General features: G+C 41.6%; 1 protein-coding gene across 1 annotated transcript; it reads left to right on the forward strand.

The window, feature by feature from the left end:
- Positions 1-904: 904 nt before the first annotated feature.
- Positions 905-27,757, forward strand: LOC135555102 (divergent protein kinase domain 1A-like). The gene is made up of 7 exons (XM_064987461.1): positions 905-1,044; positions 1,179-1,262; positions 20,931-21,065; positions 21,276-21,383; positions 24,311-24,487; positions 24,807-25,022; positions 25,256-27,757. Exons 1-7 carry the CDS (start codon positions 1,030-1,032, stop codon positions 25,850-25,852), a joined length of 1,332 nt encoding a protein of 443 aa, XP_064843533.1. The 5' UTR covers positions 905-1,029; the 3' UTR covers positions 25,853-27,757.

The raw sequence follows: 27,757 nt of genomic DNA on the forward strand, positions 1-27,757 counted from the left end.
CTGGTCCTTCGTTCTGTTGGTTCGGTTGCTAGAGAAGTGACCCAGTTGTTCGGTTTTTTTTGTTCTCCATCTATGGATGCGACCCAGTCGTTCGTTCTAAATGTTCCATTTTCATACTGGCTGGCAACATTCTTATTGCTTGCTTGCTAGCCAACTATGTCTAATTTACAGTCACGTCAAAAAGTGCAGCCAGAATATCAGCTGCATTTAAATTTGTTTAAATTGTTTTACAGAGACACTTATTTGGATGCATCCATAACAATGAGGCACGGAAAGTGTGCTCACTCGTCAGGACACTGTTGTTCAGAGAGGAGCTAGCCAACAACACCGCTAACACAATCGCTTCAAACTGTAGCTGGAAAGACTGCAAACTATCTGCACTTTGTTTCGTTTTGCCTTGTTACAACTGACACTTCTTTGTATATATCCATAAAAATGACGCCGGCGGGTTCACGATTGACTGGCTGAGAAACGCTTTTATCCTGTAAATTTAGATTATTTGCTAGGGGGCAGTTGATTAGTTTGGCTACTTCATAGATGTATGTACTGCTCTTACCTGTTTGGTCAATGGACATTGTGGAGTTTGACATAATCAAGTCTAAATAACATCCGTGTGAACAGTCGATGACCAAGCTCACCTGCCACTCACTTCACACTTCTAAGTGGTTGTGTTGTTTACAACATGAAAGGGATGCAGGGTTCTGTGTTCTGGTTGTTTGACGTAAAGTAACAGAACGCGCGTGTTACTTTAACTGTTTAAACACTTTGTCTGTGTTCTCCACGACTCACTATTTAAATGCTGAATTTCAGGTATATGTGGTAGTCTACCGAACAACAGCCTTTTGCTAACATTTGTGACAGTACTGCAATTGTATGCACCATTATCAATGAGCCCTTTTCCCATACAATCCCCTCCCACTCTGTCTAACCGTGTACCAAGACAACTGCAGCGCGCTGATAGCGTTCACGTGGATGCTGTTTTGCAGCATCAGAGGCGCACTTCCCAAGACCTAGTTTATTTGACGGGGGATGATACATGATTTGGTAAAACGGACTGTTATTTGTTAAGCACTGTGGTTAATTATTGCTACACCAGAAGGCAGAATAATTGTGCAGAATATACGATAATATGTATATATTTGTTCGCTTCTTATGGGATTTGCTTTTATCTCCGGCAGGTTAGTGGTGTGAGATGTTCATTATTTGCCATGGCAAGAGGTCTGTTTTCATGGGTCAGGCTGAGGAAGCCTATCTACATACAGGTAAGCCAATGGAAAATCTTTCCTATACTTTCTCGAGGTTGGACCATCACCTATTCACTATTGGAAGGTTGATTTATTCATGATACAGTATGGCACTTTCAACATTATATTTATCTTTTGGACAACATTGAATATACATTCATTTGCAATATTTAAATTTTGGTAGACTATACTTTGTAGCTTTATATTATTGTCATTGCCATCATTAATTCCCGTGTGGTTGTTGCATCTGATACAAATGTTTCCTTTTAATTAAGTATCATCATCATCATTGATCATATTTGCAATATGGCACTTAATGCTTTGTGGTGCCCAAGAGCAGCAGTCATTGGTCAAATTCAGTAGGCTACTCACCGTTGCTGTAGCAACAGGGCTGATCATCCAGTGTTCACACAGGACAGGAAACAAGGTTTTTTTTTCCTCCCGTGAATGCATTCAATCGTTGGTTCTTCTAGCTAAAAATATGTTTTGCTATCTTAGGTTGTAAGCCCTGTTATTTGCATTGTCCGAGTATGCGCTCCTGGTGCTGCTCTCGCTCATATTTACCTCCAATCAAAAATACTGTCTTTATGTTATACTCAACCCCATTCCCTTTATAGTGCACTACTTTGACCAGAGCACTATACTTTGACCAGGGCCCATAGGGCTCTGGTCAAAAGTATTGCATTATAGGGAATAGGGTGCCATTTGGGACACATTCAATATGAGTATTCGGTCAACTTGCTGTACTACAGGCCTATAATAACTGGTCAATGGTTTGCACATTTTTACAATTCTAGACAAATTCAGTAGATGATCTTAACTGTACAAGCAAACCAAGAATCTTGGATTTCCCTTACCCACCCCCCACCCCCACGTTAGGCACATTTTTCTCACAAGTTACTCGAGACCATGCAGGAGATCCAACCTTTACAAGGCAGATGGTGTTTTCTGCAAATTACATAGCCCAAGCCTTATGTTGTTTATTTAGATATGGTTAATGTTTGTAGTTATTTCCCCCCAGTGATTAATGTATTTCTGTTAAATAGCACCCTGGTATTTTATTCCATAGCCTGAAACCCTGGCTTTATCATCTTATCTGTCTGCTGAAGGAGTCCCACTGTGAGCTGCATTTGTTTTGCTCTCTGTGTGTGTGTGCGTGCGTGCTTGCGTGTGTGCGTCTGCCACCTCAGTCTCACGGACCGTTTTCTAGGCCATTTTGCTTCTTCCTAATGAGGGCATAAATTGACTGGAACAGCTTCACTCGCCGGTTGGTAACTCCATATGAAAAGCGATTTTCATACAAACGTATATAAAACCCCAAGCAGGCATGTTGTATTCTTACTAGGATATATCGATTCCTTGTAATTATGTTTATCTATGCACCTCACCGTTTAATAAATGCGCTCCCCAGTAGCCTACAAAATTTCCAAGAACGTCACAAATAATTTAATCTCGGCAACCCGGAACCAATGTAAATGGCCACGAGTGATTACAAATCATTCAACAAATCCTTAGCATTCAAATGATTGCCTATGGTTGAGTCTGTTGTCTGACTTACTCCTCATAATAGTATCAGACATTGCACTGCACGCCGCTGAAATTATCACCGTCATCCTGCTGTACCTTTCACCTCCACATAGGCTACACACTGTGGAAGGCCATGCTTGTCAGGATGCGGATAGCTCAGTGGTCCATCCAAGTATTCCGAAAACTGCTCCATGGAGCCTGTCTGTCTGCCAGGAGACAGGGGTAATCCTGCCATGCTGGCTCCAGTTTACTGTGCTCAGTCATCCAGATCTGATATCCAATGCTCCTTGAGTCCTTGACGCTCAGAGTTAGACTCTGGGAATGACGTATAGGCTGCGTTCCAAATGGCGAAGTGGATATCACCCAACACGTAGCCCTGGCTGCGTGTCTCCTGTGATTTGTCACCTATCTGGCACAGTGTGAACGTGTGATCAGGCACTGCTCTATTTTTGTACGGCTATTAGGAATTAAAACAACAGATGCCCATTGCCCACCCACCAGTTTTATCCCTATGGAGTAAGAGGGAACCAGGTCTGATATACCCTTGTGGCCCGAGCCTACATGAATATGATTGAGGAACTGTGTCAGTATGAAAGTTTAATGGTTATATGGATGGGTATATAAATAGGACATAGACGAAGGCACAAGACAACAAACATTAGAGAGGGTTATGATCATGACATTTGATGTTGGCACAGTTTAACAGTACTAACTAAAACACACGTACACAAGACAGAGAAAATGGTTCTAAATGCTAAATTGCCTGTTTTTGGAAGAATTTGGGTTACCAACATATTAGTCAGTTCTTCAATTGCAGTTGAACTCAAAGAGATGTGGGGGAGGTTTAAGGAAGAGCTGTCTGTCATGTCTAATCATTCCACTGCTCTCTCTCCTCAGGGGAACACCTGCGTGCTCCCATTTCTCAATCTGCTCTTATTTCCATTCTCTGCAGTGCATGACTCTATCAGCATTTGTTCACGAACCAATACAATGTCTGGTGTCTAAGCTTTTCCAGGTGGACTTGGTGGGAGCCTAAAGAAATCAATATTACTTAAGATGCAACATTTTGCTGTTATGACGACTATTTTGCTATTCTGTGCATGCATGCTTGTGAGTGTTTGTGTGCCTGTGTGCCTGCGTGAGAGATGAAGAGAGAGCTAGTATGTGTATTATAGCATGCATGTACTGTATGTGAGAAGACTGTAACGTACATATTCCATGTTCGTGGCCTGTTGAACCAACTACGCAGTATGTAAGTGAAAAGTGAACAACTGGCCCAAAAGCTGTCGCAGTGTTGAGTCAGTTTGGGGATGGGGGTGTGTCCGCATCCAGGAGGGGGTGATGGGGTCTTTCTTATTGCCTGCTGTCTGACTCTGACTGGGATGAGTCAGATCACCCAGGCAGTGCATAGCTCCTTCACACAGCACCGGCAGAGAGAGTGTTACATCTCCCAGAGCCTGCACCGTGCACACCGAGACTGTGTGATTCCCAAATGGAACCGTATCCCCTATATAGTGCAGTGCTTTGACGAGAGAGAGTCCATCCAGTACAAGTCAAGGGTTTTTCTTTATTTTTTTAAGTGTTAAACAAATTAAAATATATTTTAGATTCTTCAAAGTAGCCACCCTTTGCCTTGATGACAGCTTAGCCCACTCTTGGCATTCTCTCAACCAGCTTCACCTGAAATGCTTTTCCAACAGTCTTTAAGGAGTTCCCACATATGCTGAGCACTTTTTGGGTGCTTTTTCTTCACTCTATGGTCCAACTCGTCCCAAACCATCTCAATTGGGTTGAGGTCGGGTGATTGTGGAGGCCAGGTCATCTGATGCCACACTCCATCACTCTCCTTCTTGGTCAAATAGCCTTAACACATCCAAGAGGTGTAATGGGTCATTGTCATGTTGAAAAACAAATGATAGTCCCAATAAGCCCAAACCAGATGGGATGGTGTATCGCTGCAGAATGCTGTGGTAGACATGCTGGTTAAGTGTGCCTTGAATTCGAAGTAAATCACTGACAGTGTCACCAGCAAAGCACCCCCACACATCACACTTCCTCCCCCATGCTTCACGGTGGGAACCACACATGCGGAGATCATTCGTTCACCTACTCTGCGTCTCACAAAGACACGGTGGTTGGAACAAAAATCTCAAATTTAGAATCAGACTAAAGGAAGATTTCCACCAATCTAATATCCATTGGTCGTGTTTCTTGGCCCAAGCAAGTCTCTTCATCTTATTGCTGTCTTTTAATAGTGATTTCTTTGCCTCAATTGACCATGAAGGCCTGATTTACACAGTCTCCTCTGAACAGTTGATGTTGAGATGTGTCTGTTACTTGAACTCCGTGAAACATTTTTTTGGGCTGCAATTTCAGAGGCTGGTAACTCTAATGAACTTATCCTCTGGAGCAGAGGTAACTCTGGGCCTTCCTTTCCTGTGGTTCCTCATGAGAGCCAGTTTCTTCATAGCGCTTGATGGTTTTTGTGACTGCACATTTTCCATATTGACTGACCTTCAAGGGTTTTAACAAATAGGACTATCTTCTGTATACCACCCCTACCTTGTCACAACACAACTGATTGGCTCAAATGCATTAAGAAGTAAAGAAATTCCACAAATTAACTTTTAACATGGCACACCTGTTAATTGAAATGCATGCCAGCTGGTTGAGAGAATGCCAAGAGTGTGCAAAGCTGTCATCAAGGCAAAGAGTGGCTACTTTAAAGAATATAAAATCTAGAATATTTTTTGATTTAACACTTTATTGGTTACTACATGATTCCATATGCGTTATTTCACAGTTTTGATGTCTTCACTATTATTCTACAATGTAGAAAATTGTAAAATGAAAGAAAAACCCTTGAATCAGTAGGTGTGTCCAAACCTTTGACTGGTACTGTATATACTGTGTTCTATTCTACTGTATTTTAGTCAATGCCACTCCGACATTGCTCGTCCTAATATTTATATATTCCTTTATTCCATTATTTTACTTTTAGATTTGTGTGTATTGTTGTGATTTGTTAGATATTACTGCACCGTTGGAGCTAGGAACACAAGCATTTAGCTTATTACACCCGCAATAACATCTGCTAAATATGTGTATGTGACCAATAACATTTGATTTGATAAACCCCAAGGCCCAATGTAATGCATGAAAGTCAGTATTTAGAGGACAAACAGCGTTCCAAAAGGCACCCTACTCCCTATAAAGTGTATTTCTTTTGACCAGGGACAGTTAATGCACGATACAAGGGAATGGAGAGCCATTTGGGATGCACACTTGCTCTTTCCCCACTAGCAGCCTACGGGATCCTGTATAAGAGAGAGAAATGCATCATCACAGAGTTGAAATGATAGCCCTCAAAACAGTGAGTTTTAAAGGCCAACCACATACAGTTGAAGTCGGAAGTTTACATACACCTTAGTCAAATACAATTAAACTCAGTTTTTCACAATTCCTGAAATTTAATCCTAGTAAAAATGAATTGTCTTAGTTCAGTTAGGATCACTACTTTATTTTAAGAATGTGAAATATCAGAATAATGGTAGAGAGAATTATTTCAGCTTTTATTTTTTTCATCACATTCCCAGTGGGTCAGAAATTTACATACACTCAATTAGTATTTGGTAGGATTGCCTTTAAATTGTAACTTGGGTCAAATGTTTCGGGTGGCCTTCCACAAGCCTCCCTCAATAAGTTGCGTAAATTTTGGCCCTTTCCTCCTGCCAGAGCTGGTGTAACTGAGTCAGGTTTGTAGGCCTCATTGCTCGCACACGCTTTTTCAGTTCTGCCCCCAAATCCTATATAGGATTGAGGTCAGGGCTTTGTGATGCCCACTCCAATAATTTGACTTTGTTGTCCTTAAGCCATTTTGCCACAACTTTGGAAGTATGCTTGGGGTCATTGTCCATTTGGAAGACCCAATTGTGACCAAGATTTAACTTCCTGACTGATGTCTTGAGGTGTTGCTTCAATAATGCCATTATCAATCTACTGAGACCATTTATAGAGACCATGTATATTCATTATTAATCAGGAAGGAAGTGTTAAAAAAAGGCAATAACAATTTAGAGTGTGTCAGAAAGATACACACTGAGTGTACAAACATTAGGAACACCTGCTCTTTCCAAGACATAGACTGACCAGGTGATTCCAGGTGAAAGCTATGATCCCCTTATTGATGTTACATGTTAAATCCACTTCAATTGGTGTAGATTACGGGGAATAGACCGGTTACAGAAGGATTTTTAAGCTTGAAGTAAATTCCATTTAAATCAAAATGTATTGGTCACATACACATGGTTAGCAGATGTTTTGGTGAGTGTAGCAAAATGCTTGTAATTTAGACATTGATTGTGTGTGTGTGTGCCATTCAGAGGGTGAATGGGTAAGACCAAAGATTTAAGTGACTTTGAATGGGGTATGGTAGTAGGTTCCAGGTTTGAGTGTCAAGAAATGCAACGCTACTGGGTTTTTCCACGCTCAACAGTTTCCTGTGTGTATCAAGAATGGTCTACCACCCAAAAGAAATCCAGCCAACTTAACACAACTGTGGAAAGCATTGGAGTCAACATGGGCCAGCATCCCTGTGGAACGCTTTCAACACCTTGTAGAGTCCATGCCCTAACGATTTGAGGACAAAGGGGGGTTCAACTAAATATTTGGAAGGTGTTCCTAATGTTTTTTACACTCAGTGTAGATTGTACAGTACTGTAACTGTCTCTCTGTACCTAACCATGTGTTACCACGGAGAGCCATTTGGGTTGTTGATTACTAAGTATTCCAATTCCAAATTCTATGGGTAGAACACTCTGAGGATGTGCAAAAGACAGAAGATTGTTCCGTAGATATGGGGTCAAATTAAATGATATAATTGATTCAATGCTGGCTCATACAGAATACATAGTTAATCTCTATCCCCTCATTCTATGGCCCTCTTTACCTCTGTCCAGTGATTTATTGTTCTCTCTGTCACAATGGTAAAGTCATCTGGGAAGAATGAGTCACCTGGTCTGTGCTCACAGATGGTAGCTTGACTAAAACAAACAGAGATGCAAGACCAACAGAGACTGGGAACATGGAAGAAGTCCGCTGAGTCTCCTTCCTCCCTGGTCTTTCACTGGCTACATCCCAAATGACAACCTATTCCCTATATAGTGCACCTATTCCCTATATAGCCCTATGGGTCCTGGTCAAAAGTAGTGCACTGGGCTCTGATCAAAATATGTGCACTATATAGGGAATAGGGTGCCATTTTGGCCTGTGTTCATGGAAGCCAAGGGATGCCAGGCTTCCCCAACAAATTTTACCAAGATATTTTTTTACAAATAATTCAGATTTTGTCTCTCTGTGTTTCATAATTTCCCTTCAATTCGCAAAAAGTTGAATGTATCTCAGTGGAGAAAGCATCCAAGTGAACAAAACAGCGCCCATTTCTCTCTGTATGTGTAGGTACAAAAGAGTATGACATTGTTGCTGCCTGTAGCATTGAATACAGGGGAAGCCAAACAGTGTTGAGCTCAACTGTGAATGGTCCTGGTGTACTTTAAAAAAAAGTGTCAAGGGAAGCCAGTTTGGATTTGACTTCCTCCCGATCACATCGCATCGAGAGCATACGTCATTGACAGAAACTTGTTGTGTGTCTCATTGAGTTGTTTTCTTCCGGTGGCTAGCTAGCTAGCTAAAACTGTCCCTTTCCTAAATTAGCCATGGGATGGAGATAGGCATTTGGACTTGTGGTTTTAGGCTACATAATTCTCCGTAATGGCCAACGATTTTATCCAACCATAAATTCATACATTGTTCCCCTGGCCTGAGTGGATGGAAGTTCAATATGTAGCTAAATATAGAAGGCTAATGATTAACCTCTGTGTTTCTATACCTGCATGGTTGTTGCTAACTTGCGCTTATGTGACTAGAATGACGTTGTAAGTAACAGCCAACTTTTCAGGACACTGACGTGTCTTATATGGGCAGAAAGCTTAAATTATTGTTAGTCTAACTGCACTGTGAAAAAATACAATGCTATTGTTTGAGGAGAGTGCAACAACAACTTATCACTCCAGCTGGTTTGATACATTCATCTCTGAAGGTAAATAATGTACTTACATTCAGTAATCTTGCACTGATTTGTCATCCTAAGGGTCCCAGAGATCAAATGTAGCATAGTTTTGTTTGATCAAATAAATTTTTGTATTCAGTAGGAACTGGGTTTTACAGTTTGAACCCCTGCTGTGTCTTGAGCTACAGGCAGTTAGATTTGGGTATGTCATTTTAGGCAAAAATTGAAAAAAAAGGGTCCGATCCTTACTAAAGCTGTCCATAAAAGGAAGTTAGGCTAGCGAGCAAGCATTTTCGCCAGTAGCCTAGAACAACAAAAAATGTAAGTGTGTACTGTATGACAGAGTGGTAGAGTGTTTCATCAACATGAAAGAGAGGAGGATGGCATTGGCGTTTCTCTACAATTACTGTGGGTGAACATGTTTTTCTACTTGCACAAACACACACGCACAAACACACTAAAATCAGAACCATGGACAGCCAGATCATATTTAGCTTACTTTGATTGGACTAAATTGTTCTTGGTATCTTTTAGCATTGGTGATTTGATGATGTTAAAATGTTGAAGTTGAAATGGTGCTGGAATAGTGGAAGCAGCTCCTGTTTTCTTTGCGACTTGCGGTAACTCTGTGGTTTTAAATCATTAGTTGTTTGGTAGTCCGAAAATGTCAGAAACATTAACTTGCTTGACCATGCTGTAGGTCATGTAACTGTTTGTTACATGCAATATGCTTTGTGTAGTTCACCGGACAGATGTTGCTCTCTGGTTTTGTGATGAAACAAAGGTGTGGTTGAATCTTCTTATTGTCTCGGCCTTAGGCCTATATAACAATGTCGCAAGGCATATGAACTAACAGGTTATAACGCATACAACGCAATTATCACAAAAACAAACTGTCTGCGCTTCCCCAGGGATTTTATCCACGCACTGCTATTGTATGGGATACAGCCTTTGTCAGTAAACAGGGCTGTATTGACTCCCTGTCCCCAAACACACTCTGTTTCTCCCCTCTCTCCATCTTGCTCTCCCTCAATAAGAGGAGTTATCACTCCTTTCACATACATTTGATACTTTTTACAAGAACACCCAGCTCTTCTGGATATGAATAATACAGTAAACAGGTCTAGGATGTCTGTTTGCTGTTAGTTCCTGAGGAACATGTCGAAAGGTTGTATTTTCTAGGAAGATCAAAATTCTGTATTTATTTCTCCAAATGCATTTAGCAAACTGACTCAAATTTAGGAAGTGTTGTTTTGAATCATTTTCTTTTTCTATGAATCTCACGCTTCACAGCCTGACCAAACGACGTGTGTGTTATCTGTCTCTCACCTCATCTATTTTGCATAATTGTTATCATACTTAATCTTGCTTAAACTTGCATATTTCTTGATGCCCCCCCTCCCCCTCCCAGTGATGGAGCTATTTATATCCATTCATTCATTGGATAACTAGACTACTGGTACTAGACCAGCCTGCTTATTAAAGTGACTGGAAATCCCTGTAGGGCTCAGTGATTCTCTTGCTTTCAACATTCCAAAATGCTGCTGATCTTAAGTATTCACAAAAGACTATTTCTAGTCATGTCTTCTGTAAAGATTTGTGCCATATTTCTCAACTTCACATTCGTACTTCCTTGGTAATATGATTTATCTTTATTGCAACATAAAGGTGGGGCAATACTTAGCCTACATATCCCATATTTTCGGCCCCTATAATATTTACTCGTCTGTGCATGTTCAAATATGATCTAGATCAGGGCTGACGAAACTGGGGCTCAATATTCCCAGGCCCGCGACGATGTTTCGTTTGCCCCCCCCCCCCAATATATTTTTAGTTTTTAAGAAGTGGGTCTCAACCTACTGTTGAGAGACTGCATAGTACACGGTTCCCCAACTGGCATTCCATGGGCCGAATTTGGCCCGCGGGTGGTTTTATTTGGGCCCCCAAGTTTTCTGAGCTAAAGTTAATTGTATATCAGATATCATATGAACATGGCATACATAAGCCATGGCAAAATGTGTGGAACTGCAGGAATTTTGCATTTAAACTGCACAACGCTATTGAAGCGTGTCACGCCTCAAGAACACTGAAGATAGGAAACACTGTCACCACTGATAAATCCACCATAATTGAGAATTTCAATAAGCATTTTTCTACGGCTGGCCATGCTTTCCACCTGGCTACTCCTACCCCGGTCAACAGCACTACACCCCCCACAGCAACTCGCCCAAGCCTTCCCCATTTCTCCTTCTCCCAAATCCGTTCAGCTGATGTTCTGAAAGAGCTGCAAAATCTGGACCCCTACAAATCAGCCGGGCTAGACAATCTGGACCCTTTCTTTCTAAAATGATCTGCCGAAATTGTTGCCACCCCTATTACTAGCCTGTTCAACCTCTCTTTCGTGTCGTCTGAGATTTCCAAAGATTGGAAAGCAGCTGCGGTCATCCCCCTCTTCAAAGGGGGGGGAACACTCTTGACCCAAACTGCTACAGACCTATATCTATCCTACCATGCCTTTCTAAGGTCTTCGAAAGCCAAGTCAACAAACAGATTACCGACCATTTCGAATCTCACCATACCTTCTCTGCTATGCAATCTGGTTTCAGAGCTGGTCATGGGTGCACATCAGCCACGCTCAAGGTCCTAAACGATATCTTAACCGCCATTGTTACGGATACCAGTATCCTGTGTGTGTATCCTGTGTGTGTGTGTGTATCCTGTGTTCTTTTCTCTCCTTCTCCCCTCACAGGTGAAAATCTTCACTCCCCAATCAGTCACCAATCAATCATCAATCAGAAGACACACCTCCTCCTGTTTTCCTACCCTATCACAGTTCCTTTCCCTTGGTTTTAAAAACCCTGTCAGTTGTTTGCTCTTCAGCTCAATCTCTCTGTGAATGCCATGTCTGTAGGTCATGCTATTGTTGTGTATTAATCTTGCTTTCTTTCTTTTGTTTGAGCACCTCCATAGCACTTTGTCATCACCTGTGAGTATTGTTTTGGTTGTGGTGTTTGTTTGCTGGTGGGAAAAGGGGAAACCAAGACAAATCGCCCATGGGCATACACTACCCGTAGGTAGACTTTGTTAAATACACTAGTTAGAACTGGGTGGACAACCCACTATTTTTGGTTAGTTAGTTAGCTGTTGTTAAAGTAGGCTCGTCTAGCTTAGATTTTTTTTTTTTATACTTATTGTTTCTTTCCTTGGGTCCAGCTCAGCTCCTTTTCCTGCTCTCCCCATTACTGTGTGTTTTCAAATAAACCTTGAGTGACGGTAGATTTCAGTTGTCCTGGTTATTTCGTTCACACTTTTACTTTGTCACTATTATAATTTGCATGAGTTATGTTACGGGTCTCATTACCATCCCCCCTAGACTGTCGGGCCAGAAAGGGATCCGTAACAGCCATCGATAAGAAACATTACTGTGCAGCTGTATTCATTGATCTGGCCAAGGCTTTCGACTCTGTCAATCACCACATCCTCGTCGGCAGACTCGACAGCCTTGGTTTCTCAAATGATTGCCTCGCCTGGTTCACCAACTACTTCTCTGATAGTTCAGTGTGTCAAATCGGAGGGTCTGCTGTCCGGACCTCTGGCAGTCTCTATGGGGGTGCCACAGGGTTCAATTCTTGGACCGACTCTCTTCTCTGTATACATCAATGAGGTCGCTCTTGCTGCTGGTGAGTCTGATCCACCTCTAAACAGAGACACCATTCTGTATACTTCTGGCCCTTCTTTGGACACTGTGTTAACAACCCTCCAGGCAAGCTTCAATGCCATACAACTCTCATTCTGTGGCCTCCAATTGCTCTTAAATACAAGTAAAACTAAATGCATGCTCTTCAACCGATTGCTACCTGCACCTCCCTGCCTGTCCAACATCACTACTCTGGACGGCTCTGACTTAGAATACGTGGACAAATACTTAGGTGTCTAGTTAGACTGGAAACTCTCCTTCCAGACCCATATCAAACATCTCCAATCCAAAGTTAAATCTAGAATTGGCTTCCTATTTCGCCACAAAGCATCCTTCACTCATGCTGCCAAACATACCCTTGTAAAACTGACCATCCTACCAATCCTCGACTTTGACGTCATTTACAAAATAGCCTCCAATACCCTACTCAACAAATTGGATGCAGTCTATCACAGTGCAATCCGTTTTGTCACCAAAGCCCCATATACTACCCACCATTGCGACCTGTACGCTCTCGTTGGCTGGCTCTCGCTTAATACTCGTCGCCAAACCCACTGGCTCCAAGTCATCTACAAGATGACTGTACATAGCACCTGTACATAGCCCACCTATAATTTAGCCCAAACAACTACCTCTTTCCCTACTGTATTTAATTTTATTTATTTATTTTGCTCCTTTGCACCCCATTTTTATTTCTACTTTCCACATTCTTCCATTGCAAATCTACCATTCCAGTGTTTTACTTGCTATATTGTATTTACTTTGCCACCATGGCCTTTTTTTGCCTTCACCTCCCATCTCACCTCATTTGCTCACATCGTATATAGACTTGTTTATACTGTATTATTGACTGTACGTTTGTTTGACTCCATGTGTAACTCTGTCGTTGTATGTGTCGAACTGCTTTGCTATATCATGGCCAGGTCTCAATTGTAAATGAGAACTTGTTCTCAACTTGCCTACCTGGTTAAATAAATAAAACGCCCTGGCCATAGAGGCTTTTTATTCTCTATTCTCTATTTTGGTTAGGCCAGGGTGTGACTAGGGTGGGCATTCTATGTCCTGTTTTCTATGTTTTGTATTTCTATGTTTTGGCCTGATATGGTTCTCAATCAGGGACAGCTGTCTATCGTTGTCTCTGAGAACCATACTTAGGTACCCTTTTCCCCCACCTGTTTTGTGGGAAGTTAACTTTGACTTTGTTCAGGGCACATAGCTCAAAGCTTCACGGTTTGGTTTTGTCTGCGTCATTTTTAATAAAGAGAAAATGTATGCTTACCATGCTGCACCTTGGTCCAGTCCTTCAGCCAGCCGTGACAAGGCACATATCAAGTTATAAAAAATTAAATTTTATTGGCCGCCTTCACATATTTTGCAGATGTTATCGCAAATGCAGCAAAATGCCTGTGTTCCTAGCTCCAACAATGCAGTAATACCTAACAATACATGCGAATCCAAAAAAGGAACTAAGAAATTAGAAATATCAGATGGAGGTTTTAACGCTCCTTTTCTTGCAATTCTATACATTTTGCTTTGTCTAATGGGTATTCATGTGATAATTGAGTGACTCAAACATAACGTCTATGGTCTAAAAAACGTTAGCTTACATGGGCAAGGATATTTCAGACAAGTTATAAATAGTTCTCTCAGGTATGCAGTGACTGACATGACAAGAGAACTGATGATGCCCTATCCAAATTTTGAAATTGCACATTGTGGATTCTACTATTACAACTGTCAAAAGTAAGTTGGAAGACGGACTGAGTTCCTTAAAAATATATATATATATATATAGGGGCTAGAGGAGGCGCATCCCACTGTTTGTGAACCGCTGCATTACAAAATTGATTTTGACAGACCATTTACATGTCTGGAAGTGTTCCAAAAGGATTTTGTTCATTCACTCAGTAGTGATTGCACGTTTATTTATCTTGCTTGGTTAAAATACAATAGTCTAAAACCTCTTTGTTGAAAACAGACTAATTTTATCACGTAGTAAACCATGTAAGCAAGCATTACATTTTCTTTTGACTGCATGCTGCTGAGACATACCATTGTGATATGTTTCGTATGATATGTATCGATTTGTGGATGTCCATGATCCATTTTGCATATGTTACAAATTACAATTCATATGATGTTACAAATTTAAATTCGTACAATATGTTGTGAATTTCCAATATGCATGATATGTTACACATTCCAATTTGTTGTGGCTAACGTTAGCTAGGTGGCCAAGGCTGTTAGTTAGGTGACTAACGTTAGCTAGGTTCGGGGTTAAGGTTAGGTGAAGGGGAAGGATTAGCTAGCATGCTAAGTAGTTGCAAAGGAGCAAAAAAGTAGTAAGTTGTTGCAAAGTTGGTAATTAGCTAAAATGCCCATCCTTCCACCCCGACCAACCAGCCTTGAGTAACCTTCTGTCTTATGTGACCATACCAAACGTAACAGGATACTAATTTCAGTGTCTCGGATTTACATTTACTATGTTACGCCTAGTGTATGAGACCAGGCTGGCACACAGCAAGTTGTGATTTTTCCCTGGTGCACCCTGTTTTGCCACCTGACTACGTTTTACTTGTGGATGATGACTTCAGAAATGTAACATGACATTGTGTTGATCAGTCTGTACAAATTTGGATTATAAGAATGTCAAGATGGCAGGAGAGAGATCATATGCCAGAGCCAGGGCTGTTACATGGCCATATTACCGCTACACCAGTGGTCACCAGTCATGAGATGCCAGGGACATTAAGCAAGTTCTGATGCTGCTGATGGTCATTCATAGCCTACCAAACTTGCTAACTGCCTGGTCCTCAGCACTCTATTGTCCCTCTAATCACCCTGACATCAATGCAAATGTGAACGAAAATCAAATTAAACACTTTATGAGCTCATGTTGCGCAACATTTCTATAGGCTATGCAATTGCGTGATGGCGTCTATTAAATAGAGGAAGATCCCATCAGCTAGGCCTACCATATTTATTCCTCAACTTTCCCACTATTAAGCACACTGCTTTGCTTTACAACAGAAGTATAGCCTATCTGGCTGGCATGAAAATGAACCATGGGAAAAGCATCTTCCATTCCATTTCAGTGCATAGATGACATGTCTTTTTTCCCCAGCTGCCCCTGTTCCGAGACAGGTGAATGATAATGGTCCATTCTAAATCAAAACTCATTTCACACATGTATTATTTAGTATGTGTAAAAGTTAAGATTAAATTAAGAATAGTCTGATGGGTGGCAATATTAGTATTAATGAATGACTATCACTTGTGAATGATTTCCTGCACGTGCAGTAAGGCAAGAAACAGCGCTTGTATTATTATAATTTATTTTTTAGTATAGTCACACACCTCATGTAGCCTAGTCCTTTATAATAAAGCATTACATGCATAATCACATTTGTGGTCACTTTGGAGAAAGATGGAAAACACCAAACTGATTGCATTTTGGGACATTCACACTTATAGCCTACTGCCGTGTGCTCATTGCTGTGCTCATAATGTAGAGAAATAGCCTAATAGTTTATCAACATTTTAAGCTGAACGTTCTGTTTTGTTGCATCGGTCTCTTTGGTGTTTTTTGGGGGAATATTTATTTCTTGCACAGAATAGGTCCAGTTTTGTACTATGGGGGACAGTATATTGACAAAAGCTAGTGTTTTTGCTGTTTATTAGGCATACTCATCTTGTTGGCTGACAAAAAGTAAATGTGGACAGTTCCAACATCTTCAATATGAGCCACGGAATTCGATAAGAAGCCAATGTTTCTGTCTTCGTGTGTAGCCTACTTTGGAGCTGAGTTGCCTGTGAGAAGGACCCAACGACGTGACCGGCATTAGCTAATAAGAATTGAGATATCTGAGAGAGCCATGTGAGTGAGAGGTGCTTTAGAGCAAGGCGATTGGCAGCAGGGTGAAGATAATTATAATTATTATATTCAGCCCAAGGGCACTGTGAGGGAAATTGTATGTTTATGTATCAAATCAATGCTATTTTTATGTTTATGTATCAAATCAATGCTACTTTCTAATAACTAATTAGATAGGTTCATACAGGTGACTGACTGATTGTGTATGGAGGAATCCTAACAATCACTGATCCTCAACTTGGCAGTAAGCCCAGAATATTGCTATGGGAACAACCGAGGTACCTCAGTTTCAAGGTCTCAACTTGGAGAGAGAGAAGGCCTTGTGAGGTATTGGTCAGTCACATGTGCGAGCTACTGGTAGTGATGAATTAATTATGTTAAATCATGCAAATATAACTTGTCTGTGTATAGCTGTATAGAAGACAACTGTAGAGACCACACCAGTAGAGTTTCTGATGGACCTGTACGGTGTGCAGAGTTTGTTGTAACCTCTCCAGCTTGCTGATAATAAATAGGGAATCATTTTAAGATTGGCTTTAGGTGTCCCTGGTGTTGAATTTCCACATTTTTTTCAGTGGTGTAAAATACTTAAGTAATAATACTTAAGTAGTCTTTGGGGTATCTGTACTTTACTTTACTATTTTTACTTTACTACATTTTACTCCATACATTTTACTTGATACCCAAAAGTACTCGTTAAGTACACATTATGCTTAGCAGGACAGAAAAACAGTCCAATTCACGCACTTATCAACCGAACATCACGGTCATCTCTTCTGCCTCTGATCTGGCGGACTCACTATACACAAATGCTTCATTTGTAAATGATGTCTGAATGTTGGAGTGTGCCCCTGGCTTTCCGTAAATAAAAAAAAACAAGAAAATGGTGCCATCTGGTTTGCTTAATATAAGGAATTTGAAATGATTTATACTTAAGTATATTTTTAACCAAATACTTTGACTTTGACTCAAGTATAATTTTACTGGGTGACTTTTACTTGAGTCATTTTCTATTAAGGTATTTTTTACTTTGACTTAAATACGACAGTTAAGTCTGACAGTACTTTTTCCACCACTGGATTTTTTTAGGGGGCATTATGGCCACACAAGGGGGATGCCTCCTAGAAATTCGAGGCATTTTTGTCAAATTGAGAATGAGAGACTGATGAAGTGTGCAGCCTGCATAAAAAGAAAGCAGAGCTCATGCCTTTCATGGAACTTTTTTCAAATCATCATTAGAGTCGCATCATGCAGTCTTAGAATGGATTAAACCTTGTGTGGTGTTTTTGTTATTCACCCAATGTTCGCGGGTCTGATGGACCCACAACATTATTGGGTTTTTAAAATAATACAGCGATAAAAATGTATATATATATATATATATATATATATACAGTGCCTTGCGAAAGTATTCGGCCCCCTTGAACTTTGCGACCTTTTGCCACATTTCAGGCTTCAAACATAAAGATATAAAACTGTATTTTTTTGTGAAGAGTCAACAACAAGTGGGACACAATCATGAAGTGGAACGACATTTATTGGATATTTCAAACTTTTTTAACAAATCAAAAACTGAAAAATTGGGCGTGCAAAATTAGTCAGCCCCTTTACTTTCAGTGCAGCAAACTCTCTCCAGAAGTTCAGTGAGGATCTCTGAATGATCCAATGTTGACCTAAATGACTAATGATGATAAATACAATCCACCTGTGTGTAATCAAGTCTCCGTATAAATGCCTTGCCCAGCTCCTCAAGAAAGAGTCGTCTCCTCTGAAGCTTTCTTCTGTTTTAATCTGGGTTCAACGCCATCCAGATGACAAACGCGTTGTATGCCGAGATGTCCAAGATGTTGAAGAGTATCACAAGTGGCCAGCGTAGGGTTCTTATTTTGCAGCTGTAGCCAGTCACTATCTTGTCTAAATTGTCCATCGCTCTTTTTGTGGCATTGTAATCCATTGTGATTTCTGGTTTTGATGTTCCTGGCCACAGATTCTTCCATCCCTATGCAGCATACTCATGAGTACCACATTTTTGTCTGGTACTAGAGATGTGTCGGCCGTGAACACAAACTTAGATTTATTGATAGTCCTGTTCCGTGTATTCAACAGCTGAGTTGGGAGCTTTGGCTTGTTTTTTTTGTACTGTTCCTACCATCATCAGCTTCCTCTTGAGGAGCTCCTGTCCCAGCTTGTGCGAATTTAAAAAGTTATCGCATGTGATGTTGTGGCCACGGAGTCCCTGTGTCACGTCCCGGACAACCCGCATCCCTTGGTTCTTCTCAGGGGCTCCTCCATCTGGCTTCCCCGTATACACTTGCAAGATCCACACATATTGTGAAACAGCATCACAGGCAGTCCAGATCTTGATTCTATATTTTGCGGGTTTAGACGGTATATGCTGCCTGAAGGGGCAGAGGCCCCTAAATGGCATAAGCTGCTCATCAACAGTAACATTGGGCCCAGGGTTGTAATACAGGGGAAGGTGGTACACCAACCTGATTGCAGCTAGCTTGTCTTTCTGCTGCCGAGTTTGTCTGGTGTCTCGGTTATAGAAGCGGATAATCCTGGTAAATAATGTGGAAGTTCTCCAGATACATTGTTGCACTGAAAAGTTATCTTCCAGTTTCTGCATCCCACAGGGATTCTGTGGATTCCCCATTGGATCTGAAAACACCAGCAACTATAAGACCCCCAAAGTATGCAGGTTAATGAGTTTGGTCCATCTCCTTCCCTCTCTCTCAAAAAACACACCTTCCCTCCGCCATATTGCCACAACTTTGGAAGTATGCTTGTGATCATTGTCCATTTGGAAGACCCATTTGCGGCCAAGCTTTAACTTCCTGACTGATGTCTTGAGATGTTGCTTCAATATATCCGCATGCCTCATGATGCTATTTTGTGAAGTGCACCTGTCCCTCCTGCAGCAAAGCACCCCCACAACATGATTCTGCCATCCCCATGCTTCACGGTTGGGATGGTGTTCTTTGACTTGCAAGCCTCCCCCTTTTTCCTCCAAACATAACGATGGTCATTATGGCCAAACAGTTCTATTTTTGTTTCACCAGACCAGAGGACATTTCTCCAAAGTGTACGATCTTTGTCCCCATGTGCAGTTGCAAACCGTAGTCTGGCATTTTTATGGCGGTTTTGGAACTATGGCTTCTTCCTTGCTGAGTGGCCTTTCAGGTTATGTCGATATAGGACTCATTTTAATGTGGATATAGATACTTTTGTACCTGTTTCCTCCAGCATCTTCACAAGGTTCTTTGCTGTTGTTCTGGGATTGATTTGCACTTTTCTCACCAAAGTATGTTCATCTCTAGGAGACAGAATGCGTCTCCTTCCTGAGTGGTATGACAACTGCGTGGTCCCATGGTGTTTATAATTGCGTGCTATTGTTTGTACAGATAAACATGGTATCTTCAGGCATTTGGAAATTGCTCCCAAGGATGATCTAGCCTTGTGGAGGTCTACATTTTTTTTCTGAGGTCTTGGCTGATTTCTTCTGATTTTCCCATGATGTCAAGCAAAGAGGCCCTGAGTTTGAAGGTAGGCCTTGAAATACATCCACAGGTACACCTCCAGTTGACTCAAATGATGTCAATTAGCCTATCAGAAGCTTCTAAAGCCATGACATAATTTTCTGGAATTTTCCAATCTGTTTAAAGGCACAGTCAACTTAGTGTATGTAAACTTCTGACCCACTGGAATTGTGATACAGTGAATTATAAATGAAATCATTTGTCTGTGAACAATTGTTGGCAAAATGACTTGTGTCATGCAGAAAGTAGATGTCCTAAATGACTTGCCAAAACTGTAGTTTGTTAACAAGAAATTTGTGGAGTGGTTGAATAACGAGTTGTAATGACTCCAACCTAAGTGTATGTAAACTTCCGACTTCAACTGTACATAGGGCAACATTCTCTAGGGTGCAGGGTAGAGTACCGGGTGGTAGCCGTCTGGTAACACTGGCTATGGTTCATGGCAGGGTACTGGTGACCATTAAACAGTCCTTAACAGTCCTTATTAGCCTTGTGAACATAGAAGATTGGTTGCAGGTTCTATACTAGAATGGTCAAATGTTATACATATTTTAATACAGGTAATCAGAATGTGTTGCTCGGTGTCAAGTTTTATATATATATATATATGGCTATGATTTTATTAATGTTTGAAGTGTAATTTTATGATTACTTTGAAAAAAAACTATTGTTTCAACAGCGCCTATTGTTTACCTTTTATATTTCTAAATAAATAATCTCTATTTGTTCAGTACGAAGGCCATCACTCAGATTATATTTTGTCCCACCGAGCCCAAAAGTGTGAACACCCCTGATCTAGATGCTGTTAACGTGTGTCTTCAGTCTTACTGTATCTGGGTCATGTTCAGTTGTATTATCATAAGATAACCACCCGAACTTCAAATAGGAATGTATTCAGATCATGATCTTATTATTATGTGATGAAGGTCATCACAGCTCTCTCTCCCCCTTTTCTCTCCTTTCTCTTCCCCCCTTCCCCCAGGCCCGATTCTCTTACCTGCACATGAAGTATATGTTCTTCTCGTGGTTGGCAGTGTTTGTGGGTAGCTGGGTGGTGTATGTGGAGTACTCATCCTACTCAGAGCTGTGCCGTGGACAAGCATGCAAGAATGCCATAGTAAGTTCTCTATTTCCTTATATGAAATTCGTAAATTGATAGAGCCACCTACTGGTTAAAAAAAGACTCATCCTTCAAATACAATATTCCATTGTCAGCTTCTATATTGTGTTGAAACCATCCTGCGAGTTACTATACAAAACAAACACTTTCTGTGTGTCTATTAGTTAGTTACAGTATTCTAACCCACACCATATCTATGTATTTCAGTGTGACAAGTACAGGAAAGGATTGATCGACGGCTCGGCCTGCACCAGCCTGTGTGAGAAAGACACGCTGTACTTGGGGAAGTGTCTCTCATCCAAGCCTAACAACCAGGTCAGATCTGCCTCTGATCCTTTGTCTGTTCCGGCACTAGCTGATATTAGTTCTATGGTAAATCTCAAACGTCATTCTGTGATTCATCACGTCCTCTCTCCTCGCCTCCTTTCCCAAATGAGAGGGAAGGAGAGAATCCAAGGATCTTCTCCAATCCACATGCATCTCCTCACTTCTTTCTGACATTGGGGAGGTGGTGAGGAGAGAGGACACGAGGAATCAATAAATTACCTTTAAGATTCACCCCTAGTGTTTAACACTACTTCATTTTTTAAAATCCTCTTTGAAATACAAGAGAAAAGCCATTAAATCACATTAGAGTTTGGGTGCAATTTAGAGTTTGGCCACAAGATTGCAGCAGTGTATGTGCAACATTTCACACTGATCCAATGAAGCATTGCGTTACTGCACAAACTTTTGTATGATGTCTGCCCAAATGTGCCAAATTGGTCAATTGATACATTTTCAAGTACATAACTATAGAGAACATAAATTTTTTATTACCATATAATTGTTGTGAGTTTACACACTCCCAGGAATGTCATAAATTATGGATAATTAGCTTCCCTACAGAAAAGACAGTAACCTTCATACATCTAGATGGCCGTGGGAGTGGGGCCAGACACAGCAGTGGTTCAAACTGTAGAACCAGGTTCCTTCATTTGATTATAAAAATCTAACGAAACTATGCTACATTTTATCTCTGGGACCCTCAGGATGACAAATCAGAGCAAGATTACTGAATGTGAGTAGATTATTTACCTTCAGAGGTGAATGTATCAAACCAGTTGCCGTGATAAAAGTTTGTTGTTGTGCACTCTCAAACAATAGCATTGTATTTTTCACTGTAATAGCTACTTGGACCCTTCAGTTATATTAACACAAATTTAAGCTTTCTGGCCATATAATACATGTCTGTGTCCTGGAAAGTTGGCTGGAACAACATCATTCTATTCACATTAGTGCACGTTAGCAACAACCATCCCGGTATAGAGACACCGATCCCGTAGAGGTTAAAAATCACCCACACAGCTGATCTCAATTGCAAACATCATTGGCCACCGATTTACCACTCCACAACGCGGATGTCGGGGGTTATCTTTTAGTCCCATAGAGAATGATAGAGGCCTCTAGTGGCCTAAAGGTCGTATTAGCATGGGCAGCGCCATTAAGGGCATCCACCATTTTAATGTAGTCAACTGGGTGGGATTTCCAACTTCATTGGCTGATCCCCCCCCTGGTGATAGTGTTGGAGTTATGTCCACCTGGTACAACAGGAGGGATGAGCCAATCGTTTAGGAGAAAAATGGACTACTTCAAAATGAAGAATGCCTCTGGTAGTGCCCATGCTGTCACAGACGCTAAAATGGTACCACGGCTCAGGAGAAGACCCAGAGGCAGACAGTTTCGAGGTAACAAAAGTTCATTACAATAACAGGGGTGCAGGCAAACAACAGGTCAAGGGCAGGCACAGGTCAGTAATCCAGAACAGAGTCCAAAAGATACAGAACGTTAAGCAGGCTTAGGCTAGGCAGAGTTCAGTAATCCAAGGCGGTGTCACAAGGTACAGAACGGAAGGCAGGATCAGGGTCAGGGCAGGCAGGATGGTCAAAACTGGAACTAGAGAAAAACAGGAGAATTGGGGAAACCGCTGGTAGGCTTGACAAGACACACTGGCAACAGACAAGCGGAGAACACAACTCTAAATACCCTGGGGAAGATGGGCGACACCTGGAAGGGGGTGGAGACAAGCACAAAGACAGGTGAAACAGATCAGGGTGTGACAAATGCCACAGATACAAAAATCAGTCCTCTATTTAGCTATGTGTTTAGTCCTGAATGCAACCAAAACATTTTCAAGATGATTTCACCCTCTGGTGGGTATTATCATCGTAACAATTTAATCCTAAAGTTGATTTATCTATTTGATAATCATTCCGTACAACTGAAAAAGTATTTCCTTGTTTACCATGGCAAATCTACTATGGCAATATAGCCTCCCCTACACATTTTATGGATGGAAAAATTATGGTGCAGGATCCATCTTTCATTTCCAATTTATGAAATCTATTAATGTTTTTACTTAATAAAATATGGCCATTTCTGTTTGAGGGGAAAAGCAAATATTCCTTAACTGTAGGCTACAAATTGGATATATGGAAGTAAATCATGATTGAATTGTGGGACATTTTTTAAACAATTTGACAATCATTAATTACAATTGAAATAAAGGATTTCCTTGTTTATCTTGCCACAGCAGTGCTTTAGACTGCTGCGCCACTCGGGAAGCCCTTACTGTGACAATCCTACACATTTTATGTTTCCAATATATGTAATCCATTCATTACGATTTGTCTTTCAAAAATATAATTGTTTCTTATCAAGACCATGCGCCGGAAATATCCCTGCACTGTCCATATTTGTGTAACTAAATCAAGTCAGTCGTGATGGATTATAAAATCTATAACTTTTATCAAATTAAAATGTAGTCTGATAAAGTTATTTAAAATGGCACACATATACTATTTTGCAATTTAAGATGATAGGTTTGAATGAAGTATAGGCCTACAAGTCCTATATTCTTATAAGTATTTTATATTCATCAGCCTTAAGGTTTCAGATGCTCCTGATAGGTTGTTATTTAATTGGGGGCGGGAATAAAGAATCTAGACAATGAGAGTTGCAGCTGTCTGCCATCAAAGTAAGATCAGCTAAATCACTGATTTATGCTTGTGGGATTTTCATTGCAATCAAGCTTATTTTAGCATGCAGGTGCGTGTAATCTCCCATTACTATAATTTAAAGAAAACCAGCACTAACACGGTGCTCCATGAGAAGTTCTGCATCTTCCTTGCTATCCACCCAGAGTGACTCTGTGTCTGATGACAAACACCAGCGTGTTGTGGCTCTGTGTGCGTGTCTCTCAGGTGTATTCTGGTGGCTGGGGGGACCTGGAGGGGGTGGTTAAGTGCCAGATGGAGGAGGTTCCTCGTTATGACCCGGGAGCTGAGATGGAGCACAGGAAGGAGGCTTCGCCCTTCAACAAGCCCACCAAGGGAACCTCTGTGGAGAAGTTCAAAGCGATAGTCCTCAGCCACCTCAAGGTCAGAGCACTGTCATCTCATCCCAGTGTGATTCATTAGCCTTCCTGCTTTTCCACTTTATAAATGGTTTCATGTTGGCAACACTTATTTGAAGGCTAGTAACATAGGGACTTCATAACACATTCATAATTCGTACATACTGCCTGCATAATCAGGGCTTCATAGCCGCAAGTTGATACTTTCGTTAAGTCACAGTATTCACATTCATGTAACTTATTGCAACCTTTGTACGTGTGTTATGACTTAAGTTATCTAGTGTGTTCATTAATGCAGTTCTGTTATGAAGGTATCTCTTACCCTTATTCCTCTTCCTCTCCAGACCAAGGTGGGTGAACAGGCCAACCTTCAAGACCTGGTGAGCCTGGTTCTTTTCGTGGCCGACTACAACAAAGACGGCCTCATCTCCCTACCCGAGGCCCGTTCCATGTGGGCCCTGCTCCAGCTCAATGAGTTCCTTCTAGCGGTGGTCCTGCAGGACAGGGAGCATGCCCCCAGGCTCCTGGGCTTCTGTGGGGACCTGTACGTGATGGAGAAGGTAATCCAATAGGAACACCCATTTATGGATTCTAATAACGTTTTTGGGATAAAAATGTTCTCGCACAACACAAAAATGAACACTAACAAATGGATTCCAATCATGAGCTTATTTATGTGATGAAAGTCATCACAGCTCTCGCCCTCTTTTTTCTCCTCACCCTCCTTCTTTACCCCCGTCTCTCTCGCTCCCTCTCTACCCTTCTTTCTCTGTACCTGTATGTGATGGAGAAGGTGCCCTACGCTCCCCTGTACGGCATCAGCCTGCCATGGGTAGTGGAGCTGTGGATACCCGCAGGGTTACGACGCAGCATGGACCAGTGGTTCACGCCCTCCTGGCCACGCAAGGCCAAGATCTCCATTGGCCTCTTGGAGCTTGTAGAGGACGTCTTCCACGGCACCTTTGGCTCCTTCCTCATGTGTGACGTGAGTGCAGCCGACTTTGGCTACAACGACCGCCACGACCTGAAGGTGATGGACGCTCGTCACATCGTCCCCGAGGCCACTTTCCAGGAAGCCATGAGGGAGCGGCGGTGCAACGTGGACGAGGACTGTCTGTACGGGACCGACTGTCGCACTTCCTGTGACCTCACCAAGCACCGGTGTACGCCAGAGGTGACACGGCCCAACCTGGCCAAGGCGTGCAGCTCGCTGAAGGAATATCTCCTGCGTGGGGCGCCGTCTGACATACAGGATGAGCTGGAGAAACAGCTGTATGCTTGTATAGCGTTGAAGGGCTCGGCGGAGCAAATGGAGATGGAACACTCGCTTATACTGAACAACCTGAAGACCTTGTTGTGGAAGAAAATATCGCACACCAAGGACTCCTAATGAGGTGAAAATATAGGTACTGTATATCCAGACTTTCCTGCCTTTCTCCCAAAGTGTGCACTAGAACACTCCCGGGCATGTATTTGAAAGCATTGGTTGGAAACAAGTTTTCGTCATTGTAAATCCAGTACGGAGAGTGGTTAAATACACAATTTGGAAAAGGGTGGAGAATCAGTACACATATGAGCACTACCGCTGCCTCTTTGTCAAACCGTCTGGTTTCACATGCCTCAGAACTGGACTTGACTGGGAGTCTATGGCAGGAGTGGATGAAACAACCGCTGGTTTTAATTGGCAATTCTGTCTCTCACCATCTAGTATAACCCTTAGAACCTCCCCCTACTTTGGACTTGTGGAGTTCAAAGTGCAAGTAGCGCAAATGATTTAAACAAGTGAGAGAGTTTGGAAAATGTGCATGTACTCATCTAGAAATAGTTTTCACATTAACTTTATATTTCTGAACTCAGAATCAGTTGAGCATCCCAAAAATAATATGATCAATGTGATAGAACATTTATTTTAATTTGGCGATTTTCACCAAGTCCCATCTAACAGAGCTCCACAGTGGAGGTGTCATAATACCCATGAATCCTTGTGGTCAAACAGAAATGGTTCCAATTGTTTTGACATGACTCATTTTTCCCATAGGGGATTTCAGAAACACTTCAAAATAAGGGCTGCGTTTCGTGATAACCATATGAATCTCTCTCGAACAAGGTGACATTTATCAATATATTCGGCTGTATTTACACTAGGCTACCTGAGGCAGCAGTAACTGGAATGTTGCTGGATCAAATACCCAAGCTGGAAAGGTAAAAATCTGTCATTCTGCCCCTGAGCAAGGCAGTTAACCCGCTGTTCCCTGGGAGCCGAACACACGGATGTCGTTTATGGCAGCCCCCGCACCTCTCTGATTCAGAGAGGTTGGGTTAAATGTGGAAGACACTTTTCAGTTGAAGGCATTCAGTTGTACAACTGACTAGGTATCCCCCTTTCTCTTCCCTTTCAGATTCTAAAATGCTAATTAGCATCAATGTAGACATCAAATGTTATTTGTCACATACACATGGTTAGCAGATGTTATTTAGAATGTAGCGAAATGCTTTTGCTTCTAGTTCCGACAGTGCAGCAATATCTAACATGTAATCTAACAATTCAACAACAACTACCTAATACATACAAATCTAAGTAAAGGAATTGAATAAGAATATATACATATAAATATGTGGTTGTGCAATCATGGTGTGGCATAGGCAAGATACAATAGATGGTATAAAATACAGTATATACATATGAGATGAGTTATGCAAGATATGTAAACGTTATTAAAATGGCATTATTAAAGTGACTAGTGGTCCATTTATTAAAGTGGCCAATGATTTCAAGCCTGTATGTAGGCAGCAGCTTTTCTGTGTTAGTGATGGCTGTTTAACAGTCTGACGGCCTTGATATAGAAGCTGTTGTCAGTCTCTCGGTGCCAGCTTTGATGCACCCGTACTGACCTCGCCTTCTGGATGGTAGCGGGGTGAACAGGCAGTGGCTCGGGTGGTTGTTGTCCTTTGATCTTTTTGGCCATCCTGTGACATCGGGTGCTGTAGGTGTACTGGAGGGCAGGTAGTTTGCCCCCAGTGATGTGTTGAGCACGCACCCTTGTGGGGAATCAGCGAAATGGAGGTGTTATTTCCTATCTTCACCACCTGGGTGCGGCCCGTCAGGAAGTCCAGGACCCAATTGCACAGGGCAGGGTTGAGACTGAGGGCCTCAAGCTTAATGATGAGCTTGGAGGGTACTATGGTGTTGAATGTTGAGCTCTAGACAATGAACAGCATTCTTACATAGGTATTCCTCTTGTCCAGATGGGATAGAGCAGTGGGCAGTGTGATGGCGATTGCATCGTCTGTGGAC

The sequence above is a fragment of the Oncorhynchus masou genome, chromosome 15 (genome assembly GCF_036934945.1).
Source record: "Oncorhynchus masou masou isolate Uvic2021 chromosome 15, UVic_Omas_1.1, whole genome shotgun sequence".
Classification (NCBI taxonomy): domain Eukaryota; kingdom Metazoa; phylum Chordata; class Actinopteri; order Salmoniformes; family Salmonidae; genus Oncorhynchus; species Oncorhynchus masou.

Coding starts and splice junctions, on each gene's coding strand:
- LOC135555102 (XM_064987461.1), top strand. Junction 21,066..21,275: donor AAGCATGCAAGAATGCCATA/GTAAGTTCTCTA, acceptor TATGTATTTCAG/TGTGACAAGTACAGGAAAGG. Junction 25,023..25,255: donor ACCTGTACGTGATGGAGAAG/GTAATCCAATAG, acceptor GTGATGGAGAAG/GTGCCCTACGCTCCCCTGTA.